General features: G+C 41.0%; 4 protein-coding genes and 2 long non-coding RNA genes across 10 annotated transcripts; 4 read left to right on the top strand and 2 right to left on the bottom strand.

The window, feature by feature from the left end:
• The first annotated feature begins 97 nt into the window (after positions 1-97).
• Positions 98-4,528, top strand: LOC135338970 (protein EFR3 homolog B-like). Its single transcript, XM_064535061.1, has 10 exons — positions 98-234; positions 458-620; positions 860-984; positions 1,151-1,306; positions 1,485-1,616; positions 1,930-2,011; positions 3,725-3,749; positions 3,895-4,038; positions 4,241-4,342; positions 4,455-4,528. The coding sequence occupies exons 1-10, from the start codon at positions 98-100 to the stop codon at positions 4,526-4,528; spliced, it is 1,140 nt and encodes a 379-aa protein (XP_064391131.1).
• Positions 4,529-4,823: 295 nt separating this feature from the next.
• Positions 4,824-8,252, top strand: LOC135338809 (uncharacterized). The gene is made up of 6 exons (XM_064534888.1): positions 4,824-5,024; positions 5,208-5,614; positions 6,177-6,295; positions 6,931-7,080; positions 7,748-7,816; positions 8,006-8,252. The coding sequence occupies exons 1-3, from the start codon at positions 4,825-4,827 to the stop codon at positions 6,182-6,184; spliced, it is 615 nt and encodes a 204-aa protein (XP_064390958.1). The 5' UTR covers position 4,824; the 3' UTR covers positions 6,185-6,295; positions 6,931-7,080; positions 7,748-7,816; positions 8,006-8,252.
• LOC135338804 (NACHT, LRR and PYD domains-containing protein 3-like) lies at positions 8,159-26,700 on the bottom strand. The gene is made up of 3 exons (XM_064534882.1): positions 26,132-26,700; positions 11,761-12,099; positions 8,159-10,809 (listed from the first exon to the last, which is right to left on the bottom strand). The coding sequence occupies exons 1-3, from the start codon at positions 26,154-26,156 to the stop codon at positions 8,291-8,293; spliced, it is 2,883 nt and encodes a 960-aa protein (XP_064390952.1). The 5' UTR covers positions 26,157-26,700; the 3' UTR covers positions 8,159-8,290.
• LOC135338911 (uncharacterized) lies at positions 12,505-14,750 on the top strand. Its single transcript, XM_064535004.1, has 3 exons — positions 12,505-13,273; positions 13,964-14,196; positions 14,457-14,750. The coding sequence occupies exons 1-3, from the start codon at positions 12,526-12,528 to the stop codon at positions 14,748-14,750; spliced, it is 1,275 nt and encodes a 424-aa protein (XP_064391074.1). The 5' UTR covers positions 12,505-12,525.
• Positions 19,838-24,349, bottom strand: LOC135338812 (uncharacterized). 2 transcript variants are annotated; one of them, XR_010395779.1, is made up of 7 exons: positions 24,102-24,349; positions 22,226-23,082; positions 21,650-21,781; positions 21,222-21,289; positions 20,647-20,732; positions 20,275-20,431; positions 19,838-20,095 (listed from the first exon to the last, which is right to left on the bottom strand). It is a non-coding gene; the product is annotated as an uncharacterized LOC135338812 (long non-coding RNA). The 2 variants fall into 2 exon arrangements; XR_010395778.1 differs by having other exon boundaries at positions 21,650-23,082.
• Positions 24,458-25,895, top strand: LOC135338810 (uncharacterized). 4 transcript variants are annotated; one of them, XR_010395773.1, is made up of 12 exons: positions 24,458-24,598; positions 24,781-24,833; positions 24,881-24,936; positions 24,996-25,029; positions 25,080-25,130; positions 25,184-25,275; positions 25,329-25,345; positions 25,397-25,438; positions 25,490-25,535; positions 25,584-25,640; positions 25,689-25,730; positions 25,787-25,895. It is a non-coding gene; the product is annotated as an uncharacterized LOC135338810 (long non-coding RNA). The 4 variants fall into 4 exon arrangements; XR_010395774.1 differs by having other exon boundaries at positions 24,996-25,130; positions 25,577-25,640; XR_010395772.1 differs by having other exon boundaries at positions 24,996-25,130.
• Positions 26,701-26,787: the final 87 nt, after the last annotated feature.

Consider the following 26,787-nt stretch of genomic DNA (forward strand, 5'->3'; position numbering starts at 1 on the left):
TTTACAGCTTGGTCTACTATCAATCAAGACACAGAACTAGATCTAACTATGGCGACGTGCTTCTGCTGCCCCAAACCTCGCTACAAACGGCTGGTTGATGGGCTCTTCCCAGAGGACCCTCAAACACCCACACCTGTGTCTGCTAATATGGACAAGCTGCCCTGACCATCTGGACAATATTGGAGAGTACCTCACTCTGAGACTGCGTCGGAGCCTGCAAAGAGAGAGAAACGGGTTAGACGACTATTTCAGAGACGTACATGTACCTGTACAATGTCGACATGTTATGTATAGCTAGGGGAAAGTTATCGACCATCCCCATACGTACGGAACAGAAGATGATGTATATATGTGGCTGGGAACTTTAAATGTTATATCTATGATACAACTATAGTATCCAATGGCTTTCTCCCAAACGTGGTACAAAATACAATTTTCATGCCTCTCCCTCCCCCAGGCATGTGAGTGTGGCTCTGCAAGTGACGGAGAAGCTGCTGTCAGCCTGTGACTCACGAAAGCTCCAGTTGATTGTCCAGTTGATTGTGGATAGCTACTTGGATATACTGCATAATATGCTGGAAACGAGCAACACAGAACTGCATATCATGGCCACCAATTCGGTGAGTAGGGAGTGGGTGTGTGGTGTGTGTGGGTGTGAGTAGAGTGTGTGTCTGTGATAGTGCCGAGAGTGAACGTGCGTGTATGTGTGTGGGTGTGAGTAGCGAGTGTGAGTGTGAGAGTGTGGAAAGTGAACATACATGTATATATGTGGGTGTGTGTAGTGGCCATTGGCCAGGAGTGAGTGTGTGAAGTGAACTTGTTTATACAACACATTGACCCTTCCTCCGCACACACACAGTTTGTGAAGTTTACCGAGCGAGAGGAAGGGAACACCCCCTACCACAGACAGTACGACTTCCTCATCCACCGCTTTGCCTCTCTTAGCCTCACCAAGAATGTCGACGACGCCGATAAATATCACGAGTATGTGTACATTTACTGTTTTGAAATTAGTTTGAGTGGCCACAGGTCGAAGTGTTAGGTGTCATATTTTAACTGTACTGCCCTTAGGGTACTCTGCCACATGCATAACTTGTGATCACATTGCTTTCATCACCAACTCCACCCCTCCCCACTACACCTCACACAGGACGCGGATGGCTGGGTTGCAAGGGCTGAGGGGAGTGATAAAGAAGATTGGTCGGCAAGACAACCTCCAGATGAACATTTGGGACCTAGATCACATGAACAAGATAGTGCCGCCCTTCCTCTTCAATATGCACAGTCACAGTGTCGCCCAGTCAAGGTATACTGTCTAGGAAAGTCACTACAATTTGCTTCAGTTCTACTTCTGGAGCACTAGCTAATACACATATTTCAATGAGTAAATGTTGATAGCCTCAGTCTGTATCAAACTTACCTATTGATGGTCTTAGATAATTATGCAGTGTGTGCCAATAGTAACCTCCCTCCCACTCTGACAGAGAGTCTGGTGAGATCCAGCCTGTTGTGGAGGAGGGGGACAGTCTGGGGGGGTATTCTCAGGATAGTCTCACTGAGCTCATCACTTTTGCCGGACTCTCTCACATCGATAGTGTCCTCAAGCCAATACTGCAGTAAGTCAGTCAATGCCTCGTGTGCTTCGGTGCTACTTGTAGGCAAGGTGGTTTCCCTAATGTATATGTATACATTGTGCGTACGTAGGTGTTACAACACTGTACTTGTAGGCAAGGTGGTTTCCCTAATAGGTGTAACTTAAATGGAACTGCATTCAGCAGGAGTTCATTAGGATTCTTATTGAACTCCTGATGTTAGTAAAGTGCTATGACCTATTGTACAATGTTGTCTCAGCAGGTCTAGTACTATGACAACCATTGTCTCATTTCCTGTGTATATACATGTAGTAACACTCCATTGCTCCCCTTGTAGACACTTTGACCTAAACAAACTATGGATATCGGACAAGGAATTCACAGCTGGTGTGTACGTCATTGTTGTGGAAGCCATGCAGGTACACGTATATACATGCACTGGTGGCCAAGTGTTCTCACCATAGTGTATAGTGCATCATAAAAATACTTGTGGTCATACGATCGACTGTAAATTCTGACTTGACTGTCCACAACGGACTGTCAACAGTACAGTAGCCCTCATATAAAAGTTCCCGTTGCGTTTCAGTTGCACGTAACGTTCCCGTTTTTACGGAGTCAGAAAACGCTAACTAAACGGTAGCGTGTTATTCATAAACGCACCGTAATTACCTACACCGTTCTAGGAGAAAAAACGGGTGGAATTTGCTGAGTTAGCAATAATAATTTTTATTTATTCTGTATGTACTAAGCAAGCTACAAATGTACTAACTTCTCTAGTGTAATCCAGGGGCATACAAATAGCACTGGGAATACTGCAGAACTTACATGCAAGGCTGGAAGAAGATGAGAAAGTTGGTAGTAGCAAGTCAACCGGATCTCTCAGTCTGGAATCTTAGATACAGCTACATTATATTATGATCTGATTGTACTATTACTTTTGTTGAACACTTCATTATAAATTATACACTATCGTATACAATGTCCTGTATCATTAAAACATCATGTCAAATGAAGAATAACAAATTCATGTACAGTGCTATAAATATAAATATAAATGTTCAAACTAAATGTCAGTAATTATTCTAACTAGATCTAGCTCGCCTTGACCTTGCTTCTTAGGGATTCTGTACTTGCTCCGTAGCTGTTTGTGAAGGATGAGGATTCTTTGTTTAGTAGAACAGTTCACCAGCTTGATTTCTTGGAACACACTAGCCAGCTAGCTACGGAGCAAATCATGCAGCTACACGTGCGAACGTTATTTCAGAATTAAAACGGTTATTTCCGTACCGTATTAAATTTTAATGAGCTGGCTTCCGTTTTCATTCCGTTTCTACGAGAACCGTTGTACGCAAATTGAACGGTACGAACGGGAACTTTTATATGAGGGCTACTGTATTTCGTTGCTCTCTGCTTTATTCTGTTGTGTAACATTGATAGCTTTCAGGTCCAACATACTCCGTCACTTTCTGAACAGGATTGTTTATTCAAGCATTTCAATTGTACCCTCCAGTGTCCACTTACAGTGTAGACATGTACCCCCCAGTGTACATTATCTTATCCCCCCACAGCCCCCCAGTGTACATTATCTTATCCCCCCACAGCCCCCAGTGTACATTATCTTATCCCCCCACAGCCCCCAGTGTACATTATCTTATCCCCCCACAGCCCCCCAGTGTACATTATCTTTATCTTATCCCCCACAGCCCCCAGTGTACAGTATCTAACACGTACCCCCACAGCCCCCCAGTGTACATTATCTTATCCCCCATAGCCCCCCAGTGTACAGTATCTTATCCCCCACAGCCCCCAGTGTACAGTATCTAACACGTACCCCCACAGCCCCCCAGTGTACATTATCTTATCCCCCACAGCCCCCCAGTGTACAGTATCTTATCCCCCACAGCCCCCAGTATACAGTATCTAACACGTACCCCCACAGCCCCCCAGTGTACATTATCTTATCCCCCACAGCCCTCCAGTGTACAGTATCTAACACGTGCCCCCACAGCCCCCCAGTGTACATTATCTTATCCCCACAGCCCCCCCAGTCTTATCCCCCACAGCCCCCCAGTGTACAATATCTAACACGTACCCCCACAGCCCCCCAGTGTACATTATCTTATCCCCCACAGCCCTCCAGTGTACAGTATCTAACACGTGCCCCCACAGCCCCCCAGTGTACATTATCTTATCCCCACAGCCCCCCCAGTCTTATCCCCCACAGCCCCCCAGTGTACAATATCTAACACGTACCCCCACAGCCCCCCACTGTACATTATCCACTGTACATGTACCCCCACAGAGACAGGATCGGTACAAGGCCGTCCAGTCGCTGGTGGACCACCTGGATGCCAAGGTGAACTGGATGCCAAGGTGAAGGAGACTAAACAAGGGATCCTCGGCACACTCTCTAAGTGTGTTGCCGTGGCAGCAGACAGCTCTCTAGGTGAGTCTCCATGGTAAAGTACTTGTATGGTTTCAACACTATTTTTGGGCCATTTTCTAAAGAAGGCTATACGCATTTATTCTTCATACGTAGATGCTTTCATAGCTGTTATTAAAGTTTCTGCATGACTGTACATGTATGTTTTGACACGGTTTAATTCCACGCTTTAATTACATTACTTAGCTTGTGTCCACTCATGCAGGTCCGTCTGTACTGGATATATTCCGTACACTGGTCCGCCACCTCCGTATCTCCATAGAAACTGTTTCAGAAGGCCCCTCTGACCTCACGTCCTCTCTGACCCGTCAGCAATCCATCACTATCATGCACTGTGGGGGAGTTTGCAGGAGTCCTTCCTGACTATCACAAGCCAGATATACTGGGGCTCATCAACTCTTATGTACCCGTGGCCTCAGGGGGTCTTGATAGCGGAGCCACCACTGGACTGTCTGTACATCCTCTGGCAGCTCAGGACACTCAAAACAGGTGAGAATGATATTTTAAAGCAGTTGCTTCATTTAGCTATTTGTGTACATGTATGTGTTTAGTTTCCTGTCATAAACACTGTTTGTACATGTACGTGTTCTCTGATTCTGGTGCCTTCGTGAATCCTGTTTATAGCAGTAACCTTTGAGTAGTTATACTTATTGTCCATATACATCAGAATTTATGGCAGTAAACCTCCGAGGACGAGGGCGAAGAGAATGATCTGCTTATAATTATGTGACCATGCACAATAGACTGCATGCTTCCATAATTGTATTCTCTCCTTTATTATGCAGCCCCATGTTGACTACCTCCCTGGTCAAGTGTTTGAGGGCGGTGGCTGACACCTTTCACGCATCAGTGCTGGAGACTGCGTTCCCAGGGCAACTGTTTGCCTCCCTCGTCCAATTGCTCCTCATACGAGAGCCCATCACACAGGCCCTACTCTGGCATCGTCTCGTAGATCACCATGCCAATAAAGACAAGATTCCTCTCAACACGTGCGTGGATGTGTGTGTGTGTGTGTGTGCACCTTGCTATGTTCAGTGTGCATTTGAGGCGTACTAGATTTTATTTGTCAGTTACACAGGTCCATATGAGCTTTTGTCTTAACTTTCACTATAATTATATACAATCATATGTGCAGTGCTTACAGCTACATGTACGTGTATTTCCTTGTGCAGTGATTGGGTGAGTCTGGAGGCTGTCGGGCTCTCACTGGGTGTGGTTTTGAAAGGATTCATCTCTAAAACAGTCAACTCTCTCTTCACCAATCTCCTGGAACTGGCCAAAGCTCTCTGCACTAGCCCTGCTAACACACTCGCTTTCTACCAACTCGTATTTCTCCTGACACTGGAATTCTCTCATCAAGGGCTCTCAGATATACTGGTCTTCCTACACCAGCTGCAAGAGCTTGCTGTGAAGGAGAAAGGCCTTGAGGCACATCACAGAGTGGTGCTACATACTACAGTGGCGGGTGTGCTGTATCTAGCATCCAAGATTAGTCGAAACGAGGTACTCAAGATGCACATCGATGGAGTGATTGCTAAGAGGAGGGAGCCAGCTCCAAAGGCTATGGTGGGACATTGGGGTGAGTGTGTGTGTATGGGGGGCAGTCTTCTAAAGGGTGAGCAGGGTGTCATATAGGGGGGAAGGGGGATATCCCCCTCTAACTCCAATCCCCCTAAAATTTACATTTAGGTACTAGTCGGAGTTCATAGCTGGCAATTTTACATACTAACAGCAAGAGCATACTAACAGCAAGAGTTTACTAACAGCAAGAGTTCATGATAAAGGTCTATTATGAACTCTCTTGCTAACAGTTGACCTTTTTTTGGCAAAATTTTTTAGTCACTTTTCTTATTACCCTCTCTATTTTAAAATTTTGTATGACACCCTGGTGAGTATGGGGCAGTCTTGTACATGTGTGGGGGACGGTATTGAGGGTTGAGTATACCTACCAGATCACGAAACTCCTGAATGGGCGGGCGCAGGAGTTGTTCTAAAAATCATAATTATTTTGCTTTGTTGACCCTTTACCCGTCAATTTGGTAACGATCATCACATGCATATACTAATTACAATGTTGTTTGCATGGGAGTACATCTTTACCAAATGCATTAATTTTGATGTGTTTTCCTTTTACCTTCTAGAGTGGTAGTAAGGTCATCTAGACATGGAGGAGAAGCTGCTCAAGAGGTCTCAAATCATGGACCCGGGTGTCATGGCTGAGCTGGAGTGAGAATTGGAACTGACCAACAGCAAGGCAGATGTGAGTAGTTTTAAATTGGTATGTACACAAGCACACTGTTTCTGTGGTACATGTATATCAGACTAGTCTTACAGGTTGCAGTAGATTTATTGTGTCATATCCGCGAGGTACCGGTGTAAGCAGATGTTACATGTACGTGCCCATTCATATCTCTCATGCTAGAGGTTTGGGGTCACGTGACTGCGATTAGATTTAGGGTGAGTACGGAAAGAGGGGCCACTGTGATTAGCAGTACAAAGACCCTCATTTAGCCCCCCCCCTAATCGTTAATCCACATCATAGGATGGAAAAGAGGTGGTTAGAGCTTAATAAATGGGAGGGTGCGAGTTGAGCAGTCAATTTTTCTGTCGCTCACTGACAGCAGTTGTACTTTAGCATGTGTATGATAGTGGCTACGCATGAGCGGGAGACGTGCACGTGACCGTATCACATGTTCCTCGAGGCCTACGTTAAACATTCTTACACTGTTGCATGGTTGTACATGTGTAGCTTATCACAAGTTATTACAATTGCAAAAGGACTTATTGTAAATCCTGTCCTAACTACAGAGACATTTTGATGCTAAAACCTTAGTAACTTCCATGATTGTATCTGTTGGTTAAGAGTTTATTATGTTTTCCTGTTTCTTTGCACAGTTTGTGTGTGTTATGCCACTTATGCCACTGTGATCGACCCACCCCATGCTGGAGGTTGATGTGAGTTGAGACTGAGAATGATGCCATTGCAATCACTTCAGTTAGATGAAATATGAGGAGAGTTGATGTTCTGTACAGCTGGAACATTTGGTGATTATTTGGCGAATGCAATGCAATACTATATACAGTGACGTTGTGTCCACCAGAACATTTTAATTTGGTAATCTTCGGTAAATCGCCAAATTAAAGCACCCATCAAGTTTTCCATTATAAGGGATTTGCATTTTACAGGCAATTCCAAGTTATGATTCAGATTCCTTTTGTTGGCTTGTTACTGACCATCATAACAGAAGCCAACCAAAATACTGATTATACCCAATATTTACTGCATTGTGGTTGCAGTGCTCAAGAATGATTATCCATCAACATGTGCTACCATAATTATAGCGGGGAATTTTCGTAGGGTAAAAAATTTGTTTAACTCGAAAACGGTGATTTTAAAGAGTAAAAATTTCGTTTAGTCACTCATTGCCTGCACTGCATTCAAACGTTCTGGTAAGCCACACCTACGTTAAAATTTCGCGGAGGTCAGCTTGCCCACGAAAATAATTTTTTACCCCACGAAAATTACCCGCTATACGGCATTAATTGCTCTGGTGCGTATACTTTTGTCTACTTTTTGACTGAAGCTCAGACTCTACTACTAATCTAGACTTTAACAATTCATGTGTGAAGCCTATTGACTTATTTTATGCCCCAGTCTTAGGTATAACATTACAAGCAATAATTGTATGAACGTTATTTCTTACTCGCCCAGGTTCAGGTTTGGAAGTGTTGTGTTTGAGATCACGTCAGGCAGATAGAGAAGGTGGAGCTGGTCCTCCAGGTGAGGGTGTTAATTTGGTAGGTACATAAACTGTTCAAGAAGTTTACTGTATTAATTAGACTAAGATCTCAGGTATAGTGTTGGTATAATTATGCTTAAGAATAATTATGTAAGTGCATCTTACAATATATTCATTCTTTGTCTTATGCCAGTTGAAGTGTTTCACTGCCCTCTCTTCTCCCCACACAGGACCTCCTTCAGCTGCAATACGAGGGCCTGGCAATCATGAAGATGCTTGGGAGGGCCAAAGTGAACGTTAATCTGCTCATCTTCCTATAAACAAAAGGCGTGGATTTGACTAGCTAATTACTTGCGTGTATAATTATAATTATATTCATTGACAATTTACAGCGCATTTCATTATTACTGCGCTATAGTTGTAAAAACCTTAAATTTGTTTTTACTACACTATCGCAAATTATCACATTGAATATCATTATGGCAGAATAAAATTATTATTGTCAAAACTTTAAATTAGAATGCATCAATCTGAGTCAGTCCATTTCTCTTCCTCTCTTTGTTAGCGTCCCTGAATACAGTCTCGATACAGGATCTTAGGGGATAGGATACCGCCAATAGTGTTAGTTCAGAGCAGTGGGTGGTTAGATGTCTGGCAAGTATCTTCATTCCATCTTCTGTTATTGAGTCATTACCCATAATGTTCAGTGTTTCTGTATTGCTAATCAGTCCAGTTGATAGCTCCTCGATACTCTGATCAGTCAGTTTACAGTAACCCAAGTGCAATGTTCTCAGAGTCTTATTGACTGCAAGTCCAGCAGCAATGTGACGACAGCTAGTCACTGTGTTATAAGACAAATCAAGATGTTCAAGGGAATTGTTTGTATTCAGAAGTTGATAGAGGGCAGCTCCATTGTCATCTGATACTGTTAGTGAGCATCTGCCCAGGTCCAGGCTCTTTAATGATGTATTAGTTGACAAGGCCTCACAGATATTCTTCAGTTCAGTGTTACCAATAACATTGTTTGACAAGTTGAGGATTTCAAGAGTACTGTTTGTGTTCAGTAGTCGAGGGATTGCTCTGTGATCATTGAGAGATAGGAAGCACTTGGAGAAATCGAGAGTCTTTACTGATGTATTAGTTGATAAGGCCTCGCAGAGTGTGCTAAGGCCACTGTTGCCAATGGCATTAATAGACAAAATCAATGTAAATATTGAAATAGTGTTCTCAATCACCTCAGCGATGTGGTGTATCCCTTCTTCATGAATATCATTATTGCTAAGGTCAAAATTAATCTCGGAGTGTGAGTGTGAACACTTGGAGAGTCCTCGGGCCAGAAATTTGCAGCCTTGGTCACCAATAGAGCAACTGGTGAGGTTCAGTGTGAATCCATTACTGGTGTTGGAACAAACTGATACGAAATATCCAACAGAAAGGCAGTCAATAGGATTCATTGTAGTGAAATAAAGATCTAGATTGTGATTAAGAAGATTAGCCACAAACACACACAGTGATGAGTCTTCAGCTTCGTACAAACAATTGATGAGGGACAACAAAAGGATCTTCGACTCATACTCTTTCTCTTTCTCATTTTTAACAACTTTTCTGACCAGATCAAAAACAGTAGCTGGAACTGGACACAAGAATTGAGGTAGCAAACTGAGGATTGGTCTACTAGTTCTTAGTTTGGTGATACCAGCATAAAACTGGAAGACTGCATTGAACCGAGAATTACAAAACAGCTTCTGGAAGACAGAGATTTGTTGCTTGGGAGACATGAGAGAGATGTGGATTGCTGCTAGTAGCTCTTGAATAGACAGGTGAAGAAAGCAGTAGTAAACCAGATGACAATCGTTAATGATACTAGGAACAGTTTGTAATAATCCAACGTTTGAAATTTCCTTCGTAATGCGAAGAGCAGCCAAATCCCTGTCAGTAAATGTTATTTTGTTTTTTTCAATCCCATGATATGCAAGTTGACAAATTTGTACGGACTGTGTTCTGATTTCTGGGGGCAGTGAGTCTGGGGATGTGATGTCTCCCACTGGAGTGGTCTTCCCCAACCTATCCTGGAGGTATCTCTTGAGAGAGCTCTGGACAACTGATGTGAATATCCCGTGGTTGGATGTTGGGAGTGAGTGGTTATCAGAAAGGAAGCAATTAACGACAATGGAAGCATTGAGGGGGAGGTAGCAGCTACCTTCTACCACTGGGTTCTCTCGAATTCTCTCCAGTAGAGTCTGCACAGCTTGTGAGTCACCTTGCAGACACTTGGTGAAGTACTGTTCTAGTTCATGTGAAGTGAACCCCAATACCTCCACCCTGGACGAGACTAGTGGGTGGAGCTCAGCCGAAGATGACGGTCGAGATGTTAAAATCACAGCTGATTCATGTAGTGGACTTTCTTGTGACATATCTGGTCGAATTAGTTTGTTGATAATGGAGTATCTAGGGAGGTCAGAAGGAAGCTCGTCCCATCCATCCAGCACCCACAGTACACCTTTGCCATACAATGATTTTATTACTGCCTCTGTCTCATTAGCCATGGCCATATCGATGCAGGGAAGTATGTCAGTAATTGTCTTTGCTTCTCTAACAAGTGGATCTCTCAGTCTCACGAGGATTGCAATATCGAACTCTTGGAAAAGTTTCCCCTTTGCCCACTCCCGACAGATGTGCAGAGCAAGGGTGCTCTTGCCAGAGCCGGGAGCTCCTTCAATCAACACAAAGTTTCGTGTATCCTCAATCTCAGAGAAAATGTTAGTCAAGTTAACCGGAGTTTTTTTAAGTAAAATATCATCAATTTTCCCGGTAATTGTTAGTCTAACAAATTCATCGTCGATTCTTCCTCTCTGTATTTCTTCCCTCTGAATCATGGCTAGTTTGAAAATTTTCTTTGTTGGGACGGGAGGCCATTGTGTGGCTGATGTGGATACTTGTGTTTTGTAGCGACTTTGTAGGTAGTCCCTGTACGAGGACAGCTTGTGGTTCAGCAGGACCCTCTCTCGGGAGAGAGGACACGAGGTGGTGGAGTCTAGGGAAACAAAACAATAGGTGAGTACCATTCCTAGTGATAGTATAATAGAGAATTGCATGTGTGTAACAATAGCAACTTCAACAACCTGTTGTGTGACTAATGCTAGTTGAGGAACTCAGACACTCGTGCTGATTGTACCGAGACTGGGGTCTATTGGCACACTTACGTTTTTCCCATCTACTACTAAAGGCACTCCTTTGCTACAAATCTGGCTCTCTGTATTTATTGGATTGTTTGTGTAGCTACAGGGTTTTGCAGAATCTTTGAAATAGAGGGTTTAGAGCGTTCCTTATATGGATATCTAATCTTTACACATTGTGGTGTCATAAACACATTGTGGTGAAATGCCAAGTCTGCTTAGGAAGCAAAATTCAAAAACAAAATGGTTTTTTCTTGTGAAAAAAACTGACCAAAGCATTATTTGGGATATAAGATGGAGAATAGTGCATCAGACAGAGCTGCTTGGACTATCTTATCAAAGTGTTGCTGAGAATCTTCAAGTTGATCCATCAACTGTTTGCAGAATAGTGCATTGTTGACATGCTGACTAAGATCTACAACTTATGGTTGACCACAGATAACCTTATAAGGAATGCTCAACGCAAAACGCTTTTTTGTGGATATTGCAAAGATTCTGCAAAACCCTGTACCTGATTTTCTTTTGCAGCTTGTAGTTAATTTAATTGAAGACATTCTCACAAAACCACTATGTTGTTACTTGTGGTTACTACTATACTAGCGCACGCATTGAAATTAAATACTGGGTGTGCAAGTCTCAGGATCTAACCGGTGCATTTTTGTGGTTAAATTATGTCAATTTGTTACTATGTGTGGGCACCCTTACTACAGAAATTAAGTTGACAATCCCTTATTTGGTTGCAATCATTCCCACAATGTATGGTATCACAATGACGACACAATGACCACACTCTCACATGACAGACTCACATTTGTCAGACAATTGCAAGTACTTGCACACTCGAATAGCAACGTCTCTTTTGAGCAGGGAGAGTATGGTGAGTAGCAGAGCTTGGAAAGTGGCGTCTAGTCCGTTGGTCAGTATCCAGAATTTCAAAGCCAGCAACATTCCTGCCAGAGTGCCATCTACATATGCTCTAGTCCTAACATCAGTTTGTTCTCCAGGTAAGAGCTCCAGTTTTTCAAGATAGCCTTTGTGAACATTGTCGAAACATGCTGCTAACTCAGGTAGATCTGGTTCTTGTATTGCTGTATTGAGCTGCTCATCAGTCAGTTTCATTTCTGTTTTCAGATTGTCAATTGTGAGCTCTGAAAACAGATAAGCAAGCACACAAGGTTATAGCAATCATCAATGGGGGTTTTATGCTTTAGCATGCAATTATTAAAACGTTTTATAAACCCACATTGCTAAGGTTATACACCCTATCACAGCCAAAAATCCACGGGTCCGTTTCAGGCCGTTAGTTGAAAACGGGCCGTTACGGGCCCGTGAACGGCCTGTATACAGGATGTAGCCCACCCACGTCCTGTATACAGGCCGTTCTCACGGGCTGTAAACAGGACGTTAGCCCACGTCCTGTTTACTATGGCACGCCATTTGTAACAAAATTCAGCCGGTCTAATTACACGAAGGAAGTAAATGAAGACGTCATGGGCGGCATGTCAATACCTTTGTGTGACCTTTGACCTCATGTACTGTCGATTACATCCATATCCACGTGTTCAAAAGACAATATGGAAGTCAGCCGTGAAGAAGAAGATGATGATGTAGTTGTGGACATATCTAGCTGGTGTGACTTCTTCTCAGAAGTTTCTAGGTTTGTAGACATGCTTGAGAGGCAGTACGGCTTGGCAAACGTGGCCTTCACTGAGTATGCTGTTTTAAGGCTCTCAACAACTATCAGAAGCCTGCAGAGTATAGAAGAAGCATTGATCGCTCATGAAAACTCCGATGATTTAGAGGAAATAATTGGTTATGTAAACGAGCTTTCTGACATTTTAATGGTGTTACAATCTGTTTGGAGTAGTTATGAGGAGGCCATGAAGAATACCTCGGTGGTACAACGAGTACCACCTACTGTTGGTAATGGTAGAGGAAGGCCACGGTTTGACATAACACAGGAACAAATTGAATATCTTCGCTATCTATCATTTAGCTGGAGTTCAATTTCCTCGTTGTTAGGAGTATCAAGAATGACACTTTACCGGAGAAAAAAACAATTTGGCATTTCTTCAACAAATTCGTCTCTGACTGATTCTGAGTTGGACGAGCGTATTCGTGAGATCCGTAGAGAGCTACCATACAGTGGTGAAACAATTGTTATGGGAAGATTAAGAAGTATTCAGTGCTGTATTCCGCGTAAGCGTGTCAGGGAAAGTATCCGACGAATTGACCCACTGAACACTCCTTTACGATGGGGAAGGAATCGACACTCAAGAAGACCATATTCTGTTCCGGGTCCTAACTGCTTGTGGCATTTAGGTAAATAAGTTATAGTACGAGTGTTTATATCCTATGACAGTCACAATATGCCATGGTTCACTTTCAAAGTAGTACCGTGGATGCAGTATATGTAATACTTTTTAACAAGCTAGACAAAATTAATTATCTGCAAGATTTTGTGCCAAACTTGTCTAGTCTAGGGATCACAAATACCACAGTTGGCAGCCAGGGGAGGTTGAAAGGAAGTTGAGATCGTGCTCAATTAAAGCTATAAATGTGCTGAGTTGGCGCTATTATTATTGTGTCTAGTCAGCCTTTTAGTTATACTTATTAAGATATCAAGAGCTAGAGATGAGGAGTAGAAGAGCACCTACACGCCAGACTCCTGTCCAGGAAGAGAAGTCTCATCTCCGTAGATCTAGTACTTTAGCTAGGAGAAACCTTAGTTGAGATTTTTAAATCAGAAGCAGGTGCAGTGATCAATGTTGTACAGCTTGGGGTGAGAAAGAAGCCAGACCGCTCATTTTCTTGATGTCCAGTAGTTATCTATGAAACTGTTGACCAGACACAAAAATAGCGCCGATTCAGCACATTTATAGCGATATTTTTTGCATGTGATCCTAACTTCCTTCCAACCTCCTCGTTAATCGGTTGGCAGCACCTGCATGAAAGTAGGATGTATTTATTCATAACCATAACAAGGCATTATGTATATTATTTCCTTTCCAGATGGTCATCACAAGCTGATAAGATGGCGTCTAGTGACCCATGGAGGCATTGACGGTTACTCCCGCCTGATTGTCTACCTCCACTGCAGCTCAAACACAAGGCATCAACGGTTTATAAGTATTTTTTGTCAGCAGTTGAGGAGAACGGTCTCCCATCACGTGTGCGTACAGATTGTGGATTGGAGAATTTTGAAGTCGCTCGTCACATGCTACAACATCGTGGTCTTAACAGAGGTAGCATAATCACTGGTAGTTCCACGCATAATCAGCGAATTGAGCGGCTATGGCGTGATGTTCACGGTGCTGTCACGAAATTGTATTACGAACTGTTTTACCACTTGGAGGAGTGTGGACTCTTAGACCCTCTAAATGACATGCACCTCTTCTGTCTTCATTATGTGTACCTACCACGCATAAATAGGGCCCTGGGTATTTTCAAGCGTGCTTGGAACAATCATGGAGTACGCACGATGCACAATGCCACACCTCAACAGCTATTCACGGAAGGTGCCCTTCGTATGCACATTTCTGGATTGAACCCAGTTGAGTATCCCAACAGTGAGTATTCTGAGTACGGTGTTGAAGAACTTCATGCCGATGAAAGTGATGATAACTCTGACTTGGAAGGTGTTCATGTCCCTCAAATGGATGCTAACAATCAATATTCTCATCTTATCGAATTTGTGAGCAATCAAGTCAATCCACTTGCTGAAAGTGACAGTATTGCTATTGATATTTACCAGCGTGTGCTGCGAACAATGGAACAATCTATTAACAATATAACCTAGCTGACTTTGTTCATATATATATACTCACATATAGACATCACTTGTTTGTCAGTTTGTATTATTGTGTATGTGATTGATCCTTCAAGATGGGAGGCTATAGTGATCGCATTATGTATAATTGAAAGCAGGTGCTGATGCATCAATCAATTATTTCCAACGCATGTAAAATATCAACCGCGAACGCTTGACGTAGCAGCTAAGAATTTTGTTTAGCTTGCTCCAAGAACGTTGTTAAAAGAACAAGAAAAAGGTTGCACAGCACTAGTGCAGTCAACTCAACTTACTCTAGCTCCTTGACTGGCTAACAGTAGCCACAGTTAGGCTGACTAGCGCTAGCTATAAATGTGTCCTACTGTAAAGAACGCATACGCTTCTTGTCATTCATTATTTCCTTTAATTAATTTAGTCAATCTTTGATCTCCGCCAAAAAGTTCAGACTAAAGTGCTCAGACGGTGTCTCTACGACAGCGGCTGATTCATGAGACTATATACATTTTGGTGTATGTGTATAATGGGTTGATTTATACTATGTATAAAGTGACTATAACTGTAGAAATTAACATCTCTTCGCACAATAACTCAAGGAAAAGAGAGCTGCATGCTGTACTGTCCTCAGAGGAAAAGTAATTACATTTCGTTTCCCCAATGGAGCCACAACTGTTGAAAGATTCAGCCTGACAGACCGTATAAAGGCAAGATTTTTTATAATTATTACCACCTTCATTATAATTATATAGGATTTATACAAGCATGTGTTCTGCTCCAGTCAATTGCAAGATACACCCTGCTTTGGCTTGTTCACTACTTATCCAAGGCAATACATGGATCCACTCTGTCAGTCTGAAATTGACCTTCCATCCGCTATTGCTGTTAGCTAGAATCAAAGGATCTCAATTTTCCGAACCCCTTAGACTATCTTCATGATGAGGCAAGGTTTAGTATAAATTTCAAAATTCAATAATTACAGCGCTTTGGTATAGTAGATAAGATCTGGATATAACATTATTGGAGAATCAATCTCTCCGAACTCTGCTTTCTCTTTTTAAGAGTAACAAAAGACGCTTCACCCTTACCCCTAGTGTTGTTGGCTTTAGGTACAGCCTAGCTAGCTAAAGTCTATTTGAGTTGAGTTCAACCCCAGAAATTATGTGGTCAATTATGGCTTCATTTATGCTTTAAATGTGTGGTGGAGTATGCCTGGGACTTTTACATGGTACCCTTACTATAATGACCTGATATGTCCTTCGAACCACACAATGTTTATTGTAATATTTATTTTTAGGGTGACTTACCAGCTCTGAATGTGAAAGAAGACGCTAAGGTGTTACGTAAAGGTATGTATATAATAGTAATTATGCCTCGAGGTGTAGCCGCACGAGGGATACGGTAAAGCTGACTGTGTATCTGCATGTGTGTCTTTTCCAGCTTTAACTGCTCAACGGTTGCAATGCGACGAAAACTAACAGCTTCTGTGCTTTGAGCCACGTTGTTTTGGATTTTGCTTTGTGGATAAAGTGCGTCTAACCTCCTCTGAGTTTGCATAGGGTCTATGTTGTGCTTTGGAGGAATGATGTGAGAATAGGCGATTTGATAGGCTGTTACTTGTGCTTGAGAATAAAAGAATAGCATAATAGGAAATTATCTTGAGCATAACAACCCCTACCATTAGGGCATCAGCACCTGCGATGCTTTTTTACACAGCAAGTAGCACGTTACAAACAAGAAAATGTTGTGGCTATATAGAGTCGAGGCAATAATTATTGTTTCCGCGAACGTATGCATAGTTGTGTCTACTCATTAATTTTGTTCCTGTTAATACATGTGTACACTATAAACGTTGAATCCCTTTTTATTAGCGGATAGTGCCCGTCAGCAGTTTATGAAGTCACTGGCTCTCAGAAGCAGTCTTCCTTTCACCATCACTCGCCAGCATGTGTTTGAAGAAATAATACTTCTCTACCGCAACCACGAGCAAGTAGTCCTGCAAGTGTATCCGTTTAGAGTTAAGTTTGCTGATGAGCGAGCAATGAGTTACGAGGGATCTCTTTTCTGCGTTCTTTGAAGAAGCGTATAAGAAGCTGTTCGATGGATCCTCACTTCTCTGCCCCATTGTTCATCCCGGAATGGATGTGTCCAACCTGACAGTGGGCTTAATCATTTCTCATGCATACTTAGTAACCGGACTGTTGCCTACTCGGGTTTCATTTCCATGTCTAACACAATCTGTATTAGGTATTGATGTTGTTATATCCTGAGGGGGTGCTCTTAGATTGTTTTGTGGACACCATTAGTAATCATGAAAAAGATATCATCAAGCAGGCAATTCAGTATGGTGCAGACTCGAGCTCATTCACACCTTCCCTCCAATCAAATTTAATAAACATCCTCAGTCGCTTTAACATCCGTGAAATCCCAACCCCCCTGAATCTTCGGCAAATGCTAATTAACATATCCAAGTACGAATTTCTAGCCAAACCTGTGCATGGCTGCTCTTGTTTTGATGAATTTAGGTGTACCAGCTCAACATAAGCCTTTTTGGAAAACTGTCGACGTAAACAAATTGCTATCTATTTATCGTGCACAGAGTGTTTCCACATCTATATGACTCTCAAAATGTTTGAGAATGCCGAGGGCGCAAATGAAATTCAAACACGCATTTTGCTGTACCTCAGACAGTATATTGGGAATATGTCGAACGATGAATTCGCACATTTTTGAGATTTGTAACTGATTTTTGAGATTTGTAACTGGGGCTGCAACCTGTTCATCCCTGCAACTTTCGGTGCTTTTCAACAACACAGACGGATTTTCGAGACGACCTATCGCTCACACTTGCTCACCCTCAATTGAACTATCTACAAGCTACTGCACATACAAGGAATTTGTGGATGAATTTAAGGCTTGTCTTAATTCATCATACGCATGGCTAATGGATTCTGTCTGACTCAATAGATATACATATAATATGTCGTGCCTCACTATAATAGTATACATGTATGCATGCATGGCATGGGCCGCATGGCTAAATTATCTGACTCAATAGGTATAGATATTATATAATTATGTCATTGTGCCACACAATTTGTGCTGATGTATTTCGTTTATATGAATATAACTTCCAGAAACAAAACACTTATTTTGCATGACTGTGCTTATGTATAGGGAGTGACAATTAACCATTAATAACTGAAATTGAGGTTCTTAATTATAGTAATTGTCAATAATTAAGAAACTCGATGGTGCTCAAATATACACATTAATACAATGTACCAAAGTCACTACTTTCAGCCATTGGGTTTAGTAATTCTGACAATCATGTTCTGATGAATTTGAAGGAACATTATATACACGCACTGTATATAATCACTCTGCTCTAGTGCATGTGCCATCTTTTGCTTCATATGTTCGTCCACTCATTCAAATGCCATCAACACTTCTTTGAAATCATATAGTGCACCTGACACGAACACTTGATGAGGCGAGAGATTGTGCTCTGTCCTAACAACAGCATGGTCATCCCACCCATCTCAAAACTCAGCTATTGAAGTGAACATGCATAGTGGAGGGCAAATCGATGAATATTATTGCTTGGGTCTAGGAAGCCACTATGCTCGAGATAATAGAAAAGTCTGTAGTACAACAACTGCCTACAGTCATGCAACGGTGTAAATCTCTCCAAAAACGCTCAATGCGTTGATTATGCACCGAACTGCCTGTATTCATATACTATACAAACTTAATTATTATTCGTGATCTAATAAATCATTTGGCTAATTATAGTAATAAATTACCTGATTGCGTACAACAATTTAATTGATTCTCGACCTATATGTACCTATTATGCGAGTGCATGGTGATGCTGATGGAACATCGGGACAGACACATGCAACTAAAAGCAGTTAAGCTATTTATTTCAGCTGTATGTTTCACGTAAAAAAGGTATGCATGGCAGCTGTATACCTATTTCCTAATAATACCAGCAGCATGCACCTACACCACTGCATGCATGTGTACACATGCACACTCTTGAGTAATTAAAAGTATGACAGGCATAATTCAACTGCTCAACCTAGCTTGCTTCTATAAGCCATTGCATAACACCGTATTGCTGGTTACAGGAATTTCAGTAAGTAAGCAGCCGTCAGGTGAACATAATCATAATAATAATTATACTGAGTGGTATAAGACATTTTATAATATAGTTGCACATAATTGTACACTTGTGGACACAACAAAGATCATGCAGAGTTATTGGAAATGGTTATATTGATGTACTATGATAATAGCTGCCCATCCAATATAATAGTGGTGAGGAAAATAAGTTATAGCTTTAAGTGGTGAGGAATAAAGTTATTATGTAGCTAGCTAAAGCAACAAAGTCCAAGCCAAAGTTCAGACTGATCTTTGACAATGTATGTATATAATTATACATAAGTACAAATTCAACCATCACACTTTACTTATCTCCTAGAACTATGCGCATGGGTCCAAAGGTCAAGAATGCAGTACGCAATAATTTTCTAGTGTCAATATCCTTGACCTTTTGACCCTGTCGAACCTCCTCTGGCACCTACCTAATACTTTTTCTAGTCCTCCACTGAATTTCCCCAGTATATACATAGGAGAGCCAATGGGCACTAAAACTATAAAGCTCTCCTATATTACTTCAGGGAATATTTAATGCTCGGTACTAAATCTCTCCTATAATAACGTACAGCTTTCATTGGGTGATGAAAATATGTATGTATTGGCATTCTTGGTTAAGGTAACTAGCTAATTTTTAACCTCAGTATAGTAGTCAAGGTCAACAAGGTTTTTCACAATGACTGGTGTCTAGAATACCACACAGCATGTTATTGCACTTGAAACAGGAAATATGACAATAAAAAGCTGTTTATAAAACACCATTTTATATAAATTATAATAAATATCGTATATAGCGGGTAATTCGTGGGGTAAAAAATTCGTTCAACTCGAAAAACGGTGGTTTTCGTGAGTAAAATTTTTAATTAGTCTCATGGCCTGCATTGCATTCCTACATTCCGGTAAGCCACGCCTACGTTAAAATTTCGTGGAGGTCAGCTTGCCCAAGCAAGAAAATAATGAATATTTTAACCCACAAAAATTACTCTCTATACGGTAGTGATGTAAAGTAGTAAACAACAATTGACATTGTGCATGGTGAAGCCATTATAGGTACAGTATACTAAGGCAGTCTTGATCTGAGACAGTCAACAATGTAGTATGACCAACTAAGGTGCTGCTAGACGATGAAGTGAGTTGGCCCTTGAAATAATTATTATGACTGATCAAATTCAGCCTGAGGAGCAGTTTTGGAGGTACACCTGAGAATAGAAGGCACAAGTGGTTTCTTATAGGATACAATGTCCACTATAATAAAATTATTACCACTATACTGTAAACATGTATACACTATTATTATAGTTAAGCTGGTGATTTTTCCTTTAACCCACTAGCCTGGTCTAAAATAAACCCTGATTATAAGTTTGTAATTATAGCTCACCAAAAAACTTGATCAAAGGAAGTGTGTCATAAATTTCTTTTAAGTGGAGGTAGAGGTAAAACAGAGGGATGAAAGAGGGAGACACCACGAGACAGTCCAACATGCTCCGATCTGATACTTATAGGGAACTTTCGCCTCTAAGTCTCCACAGCAAGCGCTATTAAATGTAGTGCGCTGTTTAAGATATTACATGCGCGTTATGGTACTTATACGTTATAGTACTTAAAGCTTCATGCACTGTTTGCATAATAATAATCTACTAACCACCCACGCATAAAATAATTAATTGTATGGCCACATGAGCTTGAAATAATACCACGAGACTGCTGTTTAATCGCTGCTAACTCACATGTATAATTATAGTGTACTTACAATATTTTCTGTTCAGCTGTTGTTAAATGTGGCTTCGCAATTAATCTCTTTCGGTCAGCAGATTTTGGTAACACAAGAGTATACATCTGTATATTGAATAAGTTGTTAAAAATTAGCATTATGAAATAATAATAGAGTGTACTTTCCTTATAACAACTGCACAAATACGTATATACAATTCACATGTAAGTTTACTACTCACTGAGCTGGGATATAACACAGGGACATGGAAACCTATCTCTATGTCATGTATTCATGTATAACTATAAAGGGGTGACATATACCAGGCTTTGTACAGATACCAGAAATGAAGCTAGAGCAAATGAGAATAAACGCTCGTCCAGTTTTGGTACCATGCACCCAAAAAATGGTTCTTTTTATTGCATACAAACATAGACACCTAAAATTTCAGCCCAGTTTACAGAGGCATAACAGGACAACATGTACATGTGTGTATAATAGGCAAAACAGCACAACTCATGTTTTCATTGCAGGTAATTGTTTACGTTGAGTTTCATGCCATACATTGAAAGGACTAGATGTTGGATTAAGTTGAAGGTACTTGCTTGGCTAACCTTTGTTTAATTTCTTTCCACTTTTCTGATGCAGCCTTATTTCTGTCATAAAAACATTGAAACACCCTCTGCATAAATGCACATGACGTTACAGAACACCCAATCAATTTGAGAGAAAGGAATGAAGACACACAATTAAGATCACGAGTGGAACTGGTTACGACCATTAAGAGAAACCATTATGTATTATAATAATACTGTAAATTGTTTGGCCACTACATTAACACTTCATTTAGCAAATTTAAAGTATAAGTATATACTCTGTTCCTAAGTTATTAGTACAACCCATGGATATCAATGTGTGCAACAGTCATGCACATAATCTAATTTCATTTTTATTGGGTAAGTATAGAGCTAAAGTATCCTAAACCAATAATTATTAATAGCTGCTCAACAGAATCAAGTGGGATCTAAAATAAAATACTTGCCTTTTTTAGTGAAGAACTCCTTTTACGAATATATTTTGTGGCAGTTTCTTTGCACACAGTATCATCATCATCATCATCATTATTTCGACCACACACTCTTTTCCTACATGCTCTTTTGTTGGCAATTCAATTCTGCAATGGAAGAATGTATGTACATCTAGATGAATTTTATAGTCAATCAGAAAGTGGTGCACTCACTAAAATGAACGAGTACAGGATCTACAATTGTATATATACCAGTACATCATTGTACACTATCATGGTGAAACATAGTCAAATACATGGTTAAAATAATGAGTGTGTGGGGGGGGGGTGAGAAGACCAATAGTGTACGTATAAGACTAAGCAAATTAACAACGTGTGCATGCTTATAGAAATTACATTCCACCATGACACACTTACCCAATGCATGGACATAAATACAAAGCTATAATATTATCGGCTATATATATGCGATATTTACGACTATAACCTATAATTATATGTACGGTGAAATAGGCGCAAAGTAAACTTTTCAGTAATTAGCTAGGGGGTGGGGTATGAAATACTGGAATACTATAATTATAGACTTCACACCGGCCACAGTGCACCACAACTACAACAAAAGTAGCCTCAATTCCAGGCCAGGAGGGTTGAAGGGTTGGAGTTGAACTGGTCAGCTACCAATGAATCAATATGATCAATGAGAGTGAAGGACCAATATCATGTGACATTTACAGCGTACTTCACTAGTCACTGGGGTATGACAATGAAACAGTCAAAAGGTCATAAAATATCACATGGGGTTATCATTCACGCACTTCATCCTTCCCCTGTTAAAAGTTTCCACAAATAACTGATCAAAAAGAGGAGCTAACTCTTCAGCATGGTAAAAGTGGACCTTATTGACCCTGTCGTACATATATACGTATCCCCCTACACACTCTTTGTAACTTTAGGAGGTACGTTGTATAGTATTCCCATGCTAGAACTCAAAATCATGTCACACATTCTAGATAGGAAGTTGACCCATTCCCAGTGGGAAGTGGGACTGTCAACTACTTTAGCTACATGAGTGTATAATTAATAGCCCGGCTAAGAGGTTTTGGTCAGGGCTACAATGTACGCCTTCAAATGTTATAACAACTTTATTGGCTTATCCAGCTGTTGAACCATAAGCAGTTATATCAAACTTCTCCTTGGACACATTATTCATCACATCATCAAATGCCTTAGCAATTAACAGTTTGCTTTTCCTGCTATGCATAAACTCCACTTTAGCCGTCTTTGACTTTGATTCCAGTGATCCTGCTACAGTCTGCAGACACTGTTTCAGCTCAGCTAACGTCACTGTCAAGCCACCATGCCACGTGGGTGTGCTATTATCTTGTACAAGTAGCTATGGTGATGAAGACACTCCAGCTGCCTTCTGCACTCGTTGTATTAGCATCAGTCTATCCAAACATGCGATAATTATAGATTAGATACAGTCAGCACGCACATACCCATCTACAGTACACAGGTAATACTTGATTACAACACATAAACAACTATAGTACCTATAATAGAGCCTGGAAATAACATGTGAAGCCGGTGATTCTACTAAACCACACCCAAACGTCATATCTGACCGTAATAAAACATACATTAAAAATATAGTTTGAGGCAGCCAGTACACGAATGGCCCATTTCAGGGCCACAGTATCTGTGCCAAACCAAATGGCCGGTATATCGAAATGGCCGTACTTTAGAGAGCTGGAATAGCGAGAGTTTACAGTATCTTTTGCCAAGTTATGTTATCGCTTCTACTAATTAAAAAGCGAAACATAGATGAGATGAAAGTTCTTTTAAACAAGCGTTTTAAGTCTATGTACACAGAGCATATGCAATCCGTTCTTTCCTAGGTGCAGCGCGGTCGCGAGGGTAACAACGTTCATCTAGTGTGAGAGTGAATACTGTCCCCCGAACAAAATTCACTAGTCGAATAATGTCCCTCCCTGCAGGGTGAATTATCAGCAGCAGAGATATTTGTTCCAACTGGTTTCTCCAACCAGAAAGAGTTGAATACTTTAAAGTGGAAAGAGGTAGTTTATTTAGACCCCTCAGGGCAGCAACCATGCAGGAGTATAAAGCTGATGAGGATTGAGACTATTTCTCCAATTTCCCTGCATGGTTAATATTATGAGTGTAGTCAGTATAAACTTTGTTGCAGTCTGCAAATATTAACATCAATATTTACAAGAGGACATGCACTGCTCACTATATAAGTTCGTATATCATAACCTCCGACGTTACAAATCTCTACATTCCAAGAACGGCACACTAAAATGCTGCAAGAGTCTCTCCCGGCAGATACGCTTTTCTCACTTCTTCCCCCCTCCCCCTGAGAAATGGTGTGGCTCCCAGACTATTAAAAACGCCCGGATACGATCTATAAACCAATGGATACAATAGTATTTAAACTTGGCAATACCTGATTCTATTATCACACATGCACAGGTAACTCCAGGACATCTCCCCTGCAGTATAATCTTGAAGGTGACCAGCAAGGTACAGCTAGCTAGCTTAGGAGCCAGACTGCACAATAACAACATGGCCCTGCATGCACTGTGAGGGACAAGTGTGGTCAAAGGTCACGCAGCCCGTTTGACATGCCCCCGTGACGTCTTCATTTACTTCCTTCGTGTAATTAGAAGGGCTGAATTTTGTTACAAACGGCGTGCCATAGTTTACAGCCCGTGAATACGGGCCTGTATCAGGGCGTAGCACCCACGTCCTGTATACAGGCTGTAGCTTATGCGCATGCGCTAGCTTGGGGCAGGATGACGTCACCTGACTACAAAAAGAGAATGAGACAGACAGAGCTCTGAGAAAAAATCCTGCTTCTTGTCACAAGAGGAGCTGCTGGTCCAAAAAGACAAACTTGAAAGAGAACTATACACTATATAGTCTACCTGTGAACAGAAAAAGGTGAAGCTGTAGCAGCATGTTATTATATTAAACAGTTATATTATTTTTATTGAATTTTCTCATAGCAGTTTGTGTTCCTCTAGTTCCACAGCTATTTTCAAATCTGTAGTGAATTTGACCTCTAGTGCAGTTGGCAACAAAGGTCTGTAAATTTCACCTCTGCTGTATGTTTATAAATTCAGGTTTGCACGTTGTTATGGACTTTTGAAGCTGGAACACTGGCCAATTTTACAAGGTAAACGTTTCGTTTTGCTTCCTTTGAAATAATCCTCCTCATCGTAGGCTCCCATCTGAAGTTTTTTCACTTTTAATAAAGAGGTGTTGAAGAATGCTCCCAGGTTTGTTATTCTCTTTCACTAGCATTCACATATTAAACACGCGATCAAATTGACTTTAGATAATGCTGCCGAGTTGAAGTCTGGACTAATTACGTAAGTGCCACTGTTCTATTGTGTTTTGTGATACGTTATTGCTTCTGTAGACACTAGATGTTGTCAGAAGAATGAACTAAAGATAAAGCAACAGTTTCCTGGTAAGAAAATTCAGCAACTATGTAATCTGTGTGAATAGCGTATTGGTGTACAGTTGCGAGATATCTTCGAGATGAAAAAGAGCCCTTGTAATGTGTACAGCACACTGTAAAAATTCAAGCTGTTGACTGACTTCATAGTACGCCGGTAAGATTATTCACAGTGGTGTGTTCTTCTTTTTTAATCTCCTAACTCTTCAGATGTTGCAAAACTCAAGGTTTGTTTATTGTTTTCATCTTTAGCACTCGTTACACATGTTATTTAATAGATTTCTTTATTGGCATGCCGAGTTGGAGTCTGGATGTGTTAGGTAAGTGCCATTATTTTGTATGTGTTTGGTGATGCATTATATGCCTCATAGATTGAAGTTTTTAGACGAATGATAAAGAGAATGCAACAATTGCCTGGTAAGCAACTTAGTTTAATCTATGTGAATAAATATTATTAGTGTACAGCTGGCGAGTTATCTCGGAGATGAAGAACGGCCCTTCAAGCTGTTCACTGACTTCATAGTACGCAGTGCTGTATTTTTTGTATAATTCCCAGCCTCTTCTCCTCAGAGTCTATCTTTGTGTATCTGCACAAAAACAAGACGAATATAAGTTAGTATACTTATGTGGCGTTAACGTACGGTTCAACTGGTTGTTTTTATCTGCAGTGCCACCGTGGGATGTGAAGACACGGACGTGATAATGAGAGACATAATTATATAATGTATAGCTGAACAGAAATTAATATATCTTGTTCTTGTCTTCTTTGTCTTTGAATTGTGACCTTTTGAAGCATGATATACTAGCTTATTAAATTGTGCATGAGAACAGTATGATACAGGCTGAATACAGGCCGTTTGTACGGGCTGTTTACAGGCTGTATGTGAACGGCCTGTTTAGTAGTGTCTACCCAACGGTCCCGTATCAGGATGTGGTAAACGTCCTGTAACGGACATGTAACGGACCTGACACGCCCCGTGGATTTTTGGCTGTGTAAACATGACGGTCTTTACCTTGGTTCTGCTCTTTAGTAGCCATTTCAAATCTGTGCCTTGCCGCTAGCTAGCTAGCTCTCTGAAATATTGGGTGTTGTTTTTGATGACTTGCAAAGAAAAGTGGGTGTCTAATACTGAGATACACCCACTTTTCTTTGCATTTACCACACCCAAAGGAGGTTGGTCATGATTGTTAATTAATCTTGTAATTTTCTTTGTAACCTCCAATTCCGTGGAAACTTAGAGAAAGTGAGAGAAAGTAGCTATCCTAGCTAAGCCAAAAGGCTGCAAACGATCACAGCCTTTTATACTAGTAGAAAATGATGCTAACAATACTCAGTGACACTAGAAAGTGAGTAGCATAGTCATACTCGAAGTAATAAGGCAGAAACTAAGATTAGTCAAGAAGTTCCAGTTGTTGCTGCACTTTCCTTGTTTTTTTGACTTCTGTTTTAATATAGCAGGTGTAGCAACGATATTTTTAAACTACTACGACTCATAGACTAACAGGAGACGTAATACAAGACAGATAAACGCTCAAGAATGCCAAAGCGAGCAGAAGTACAGTTAGCCTCGAGACCAGGCCGATCAAGGGGCCTGGTCTCGAGGCTAAAGTACAGTAGACACTACTGCTGAGTCAGCACAAACGAAAACGCCTGGAATGTCTAATAAAA

Source organism: Halichondria panicea, chromosome 7, assembly GCF_963675165.1.
Source record: "Halichondria panicea chromosome 7, odHalPani1.1, whole genome shotgun sequence".
Classification (NCBI taxonomy): domain Eukaryota; kingdom Metazoa; phylum Porifera; class Demospongiae; order Suberitida; family Halichondriidae; genus Halichondria; species Halichondria panicea.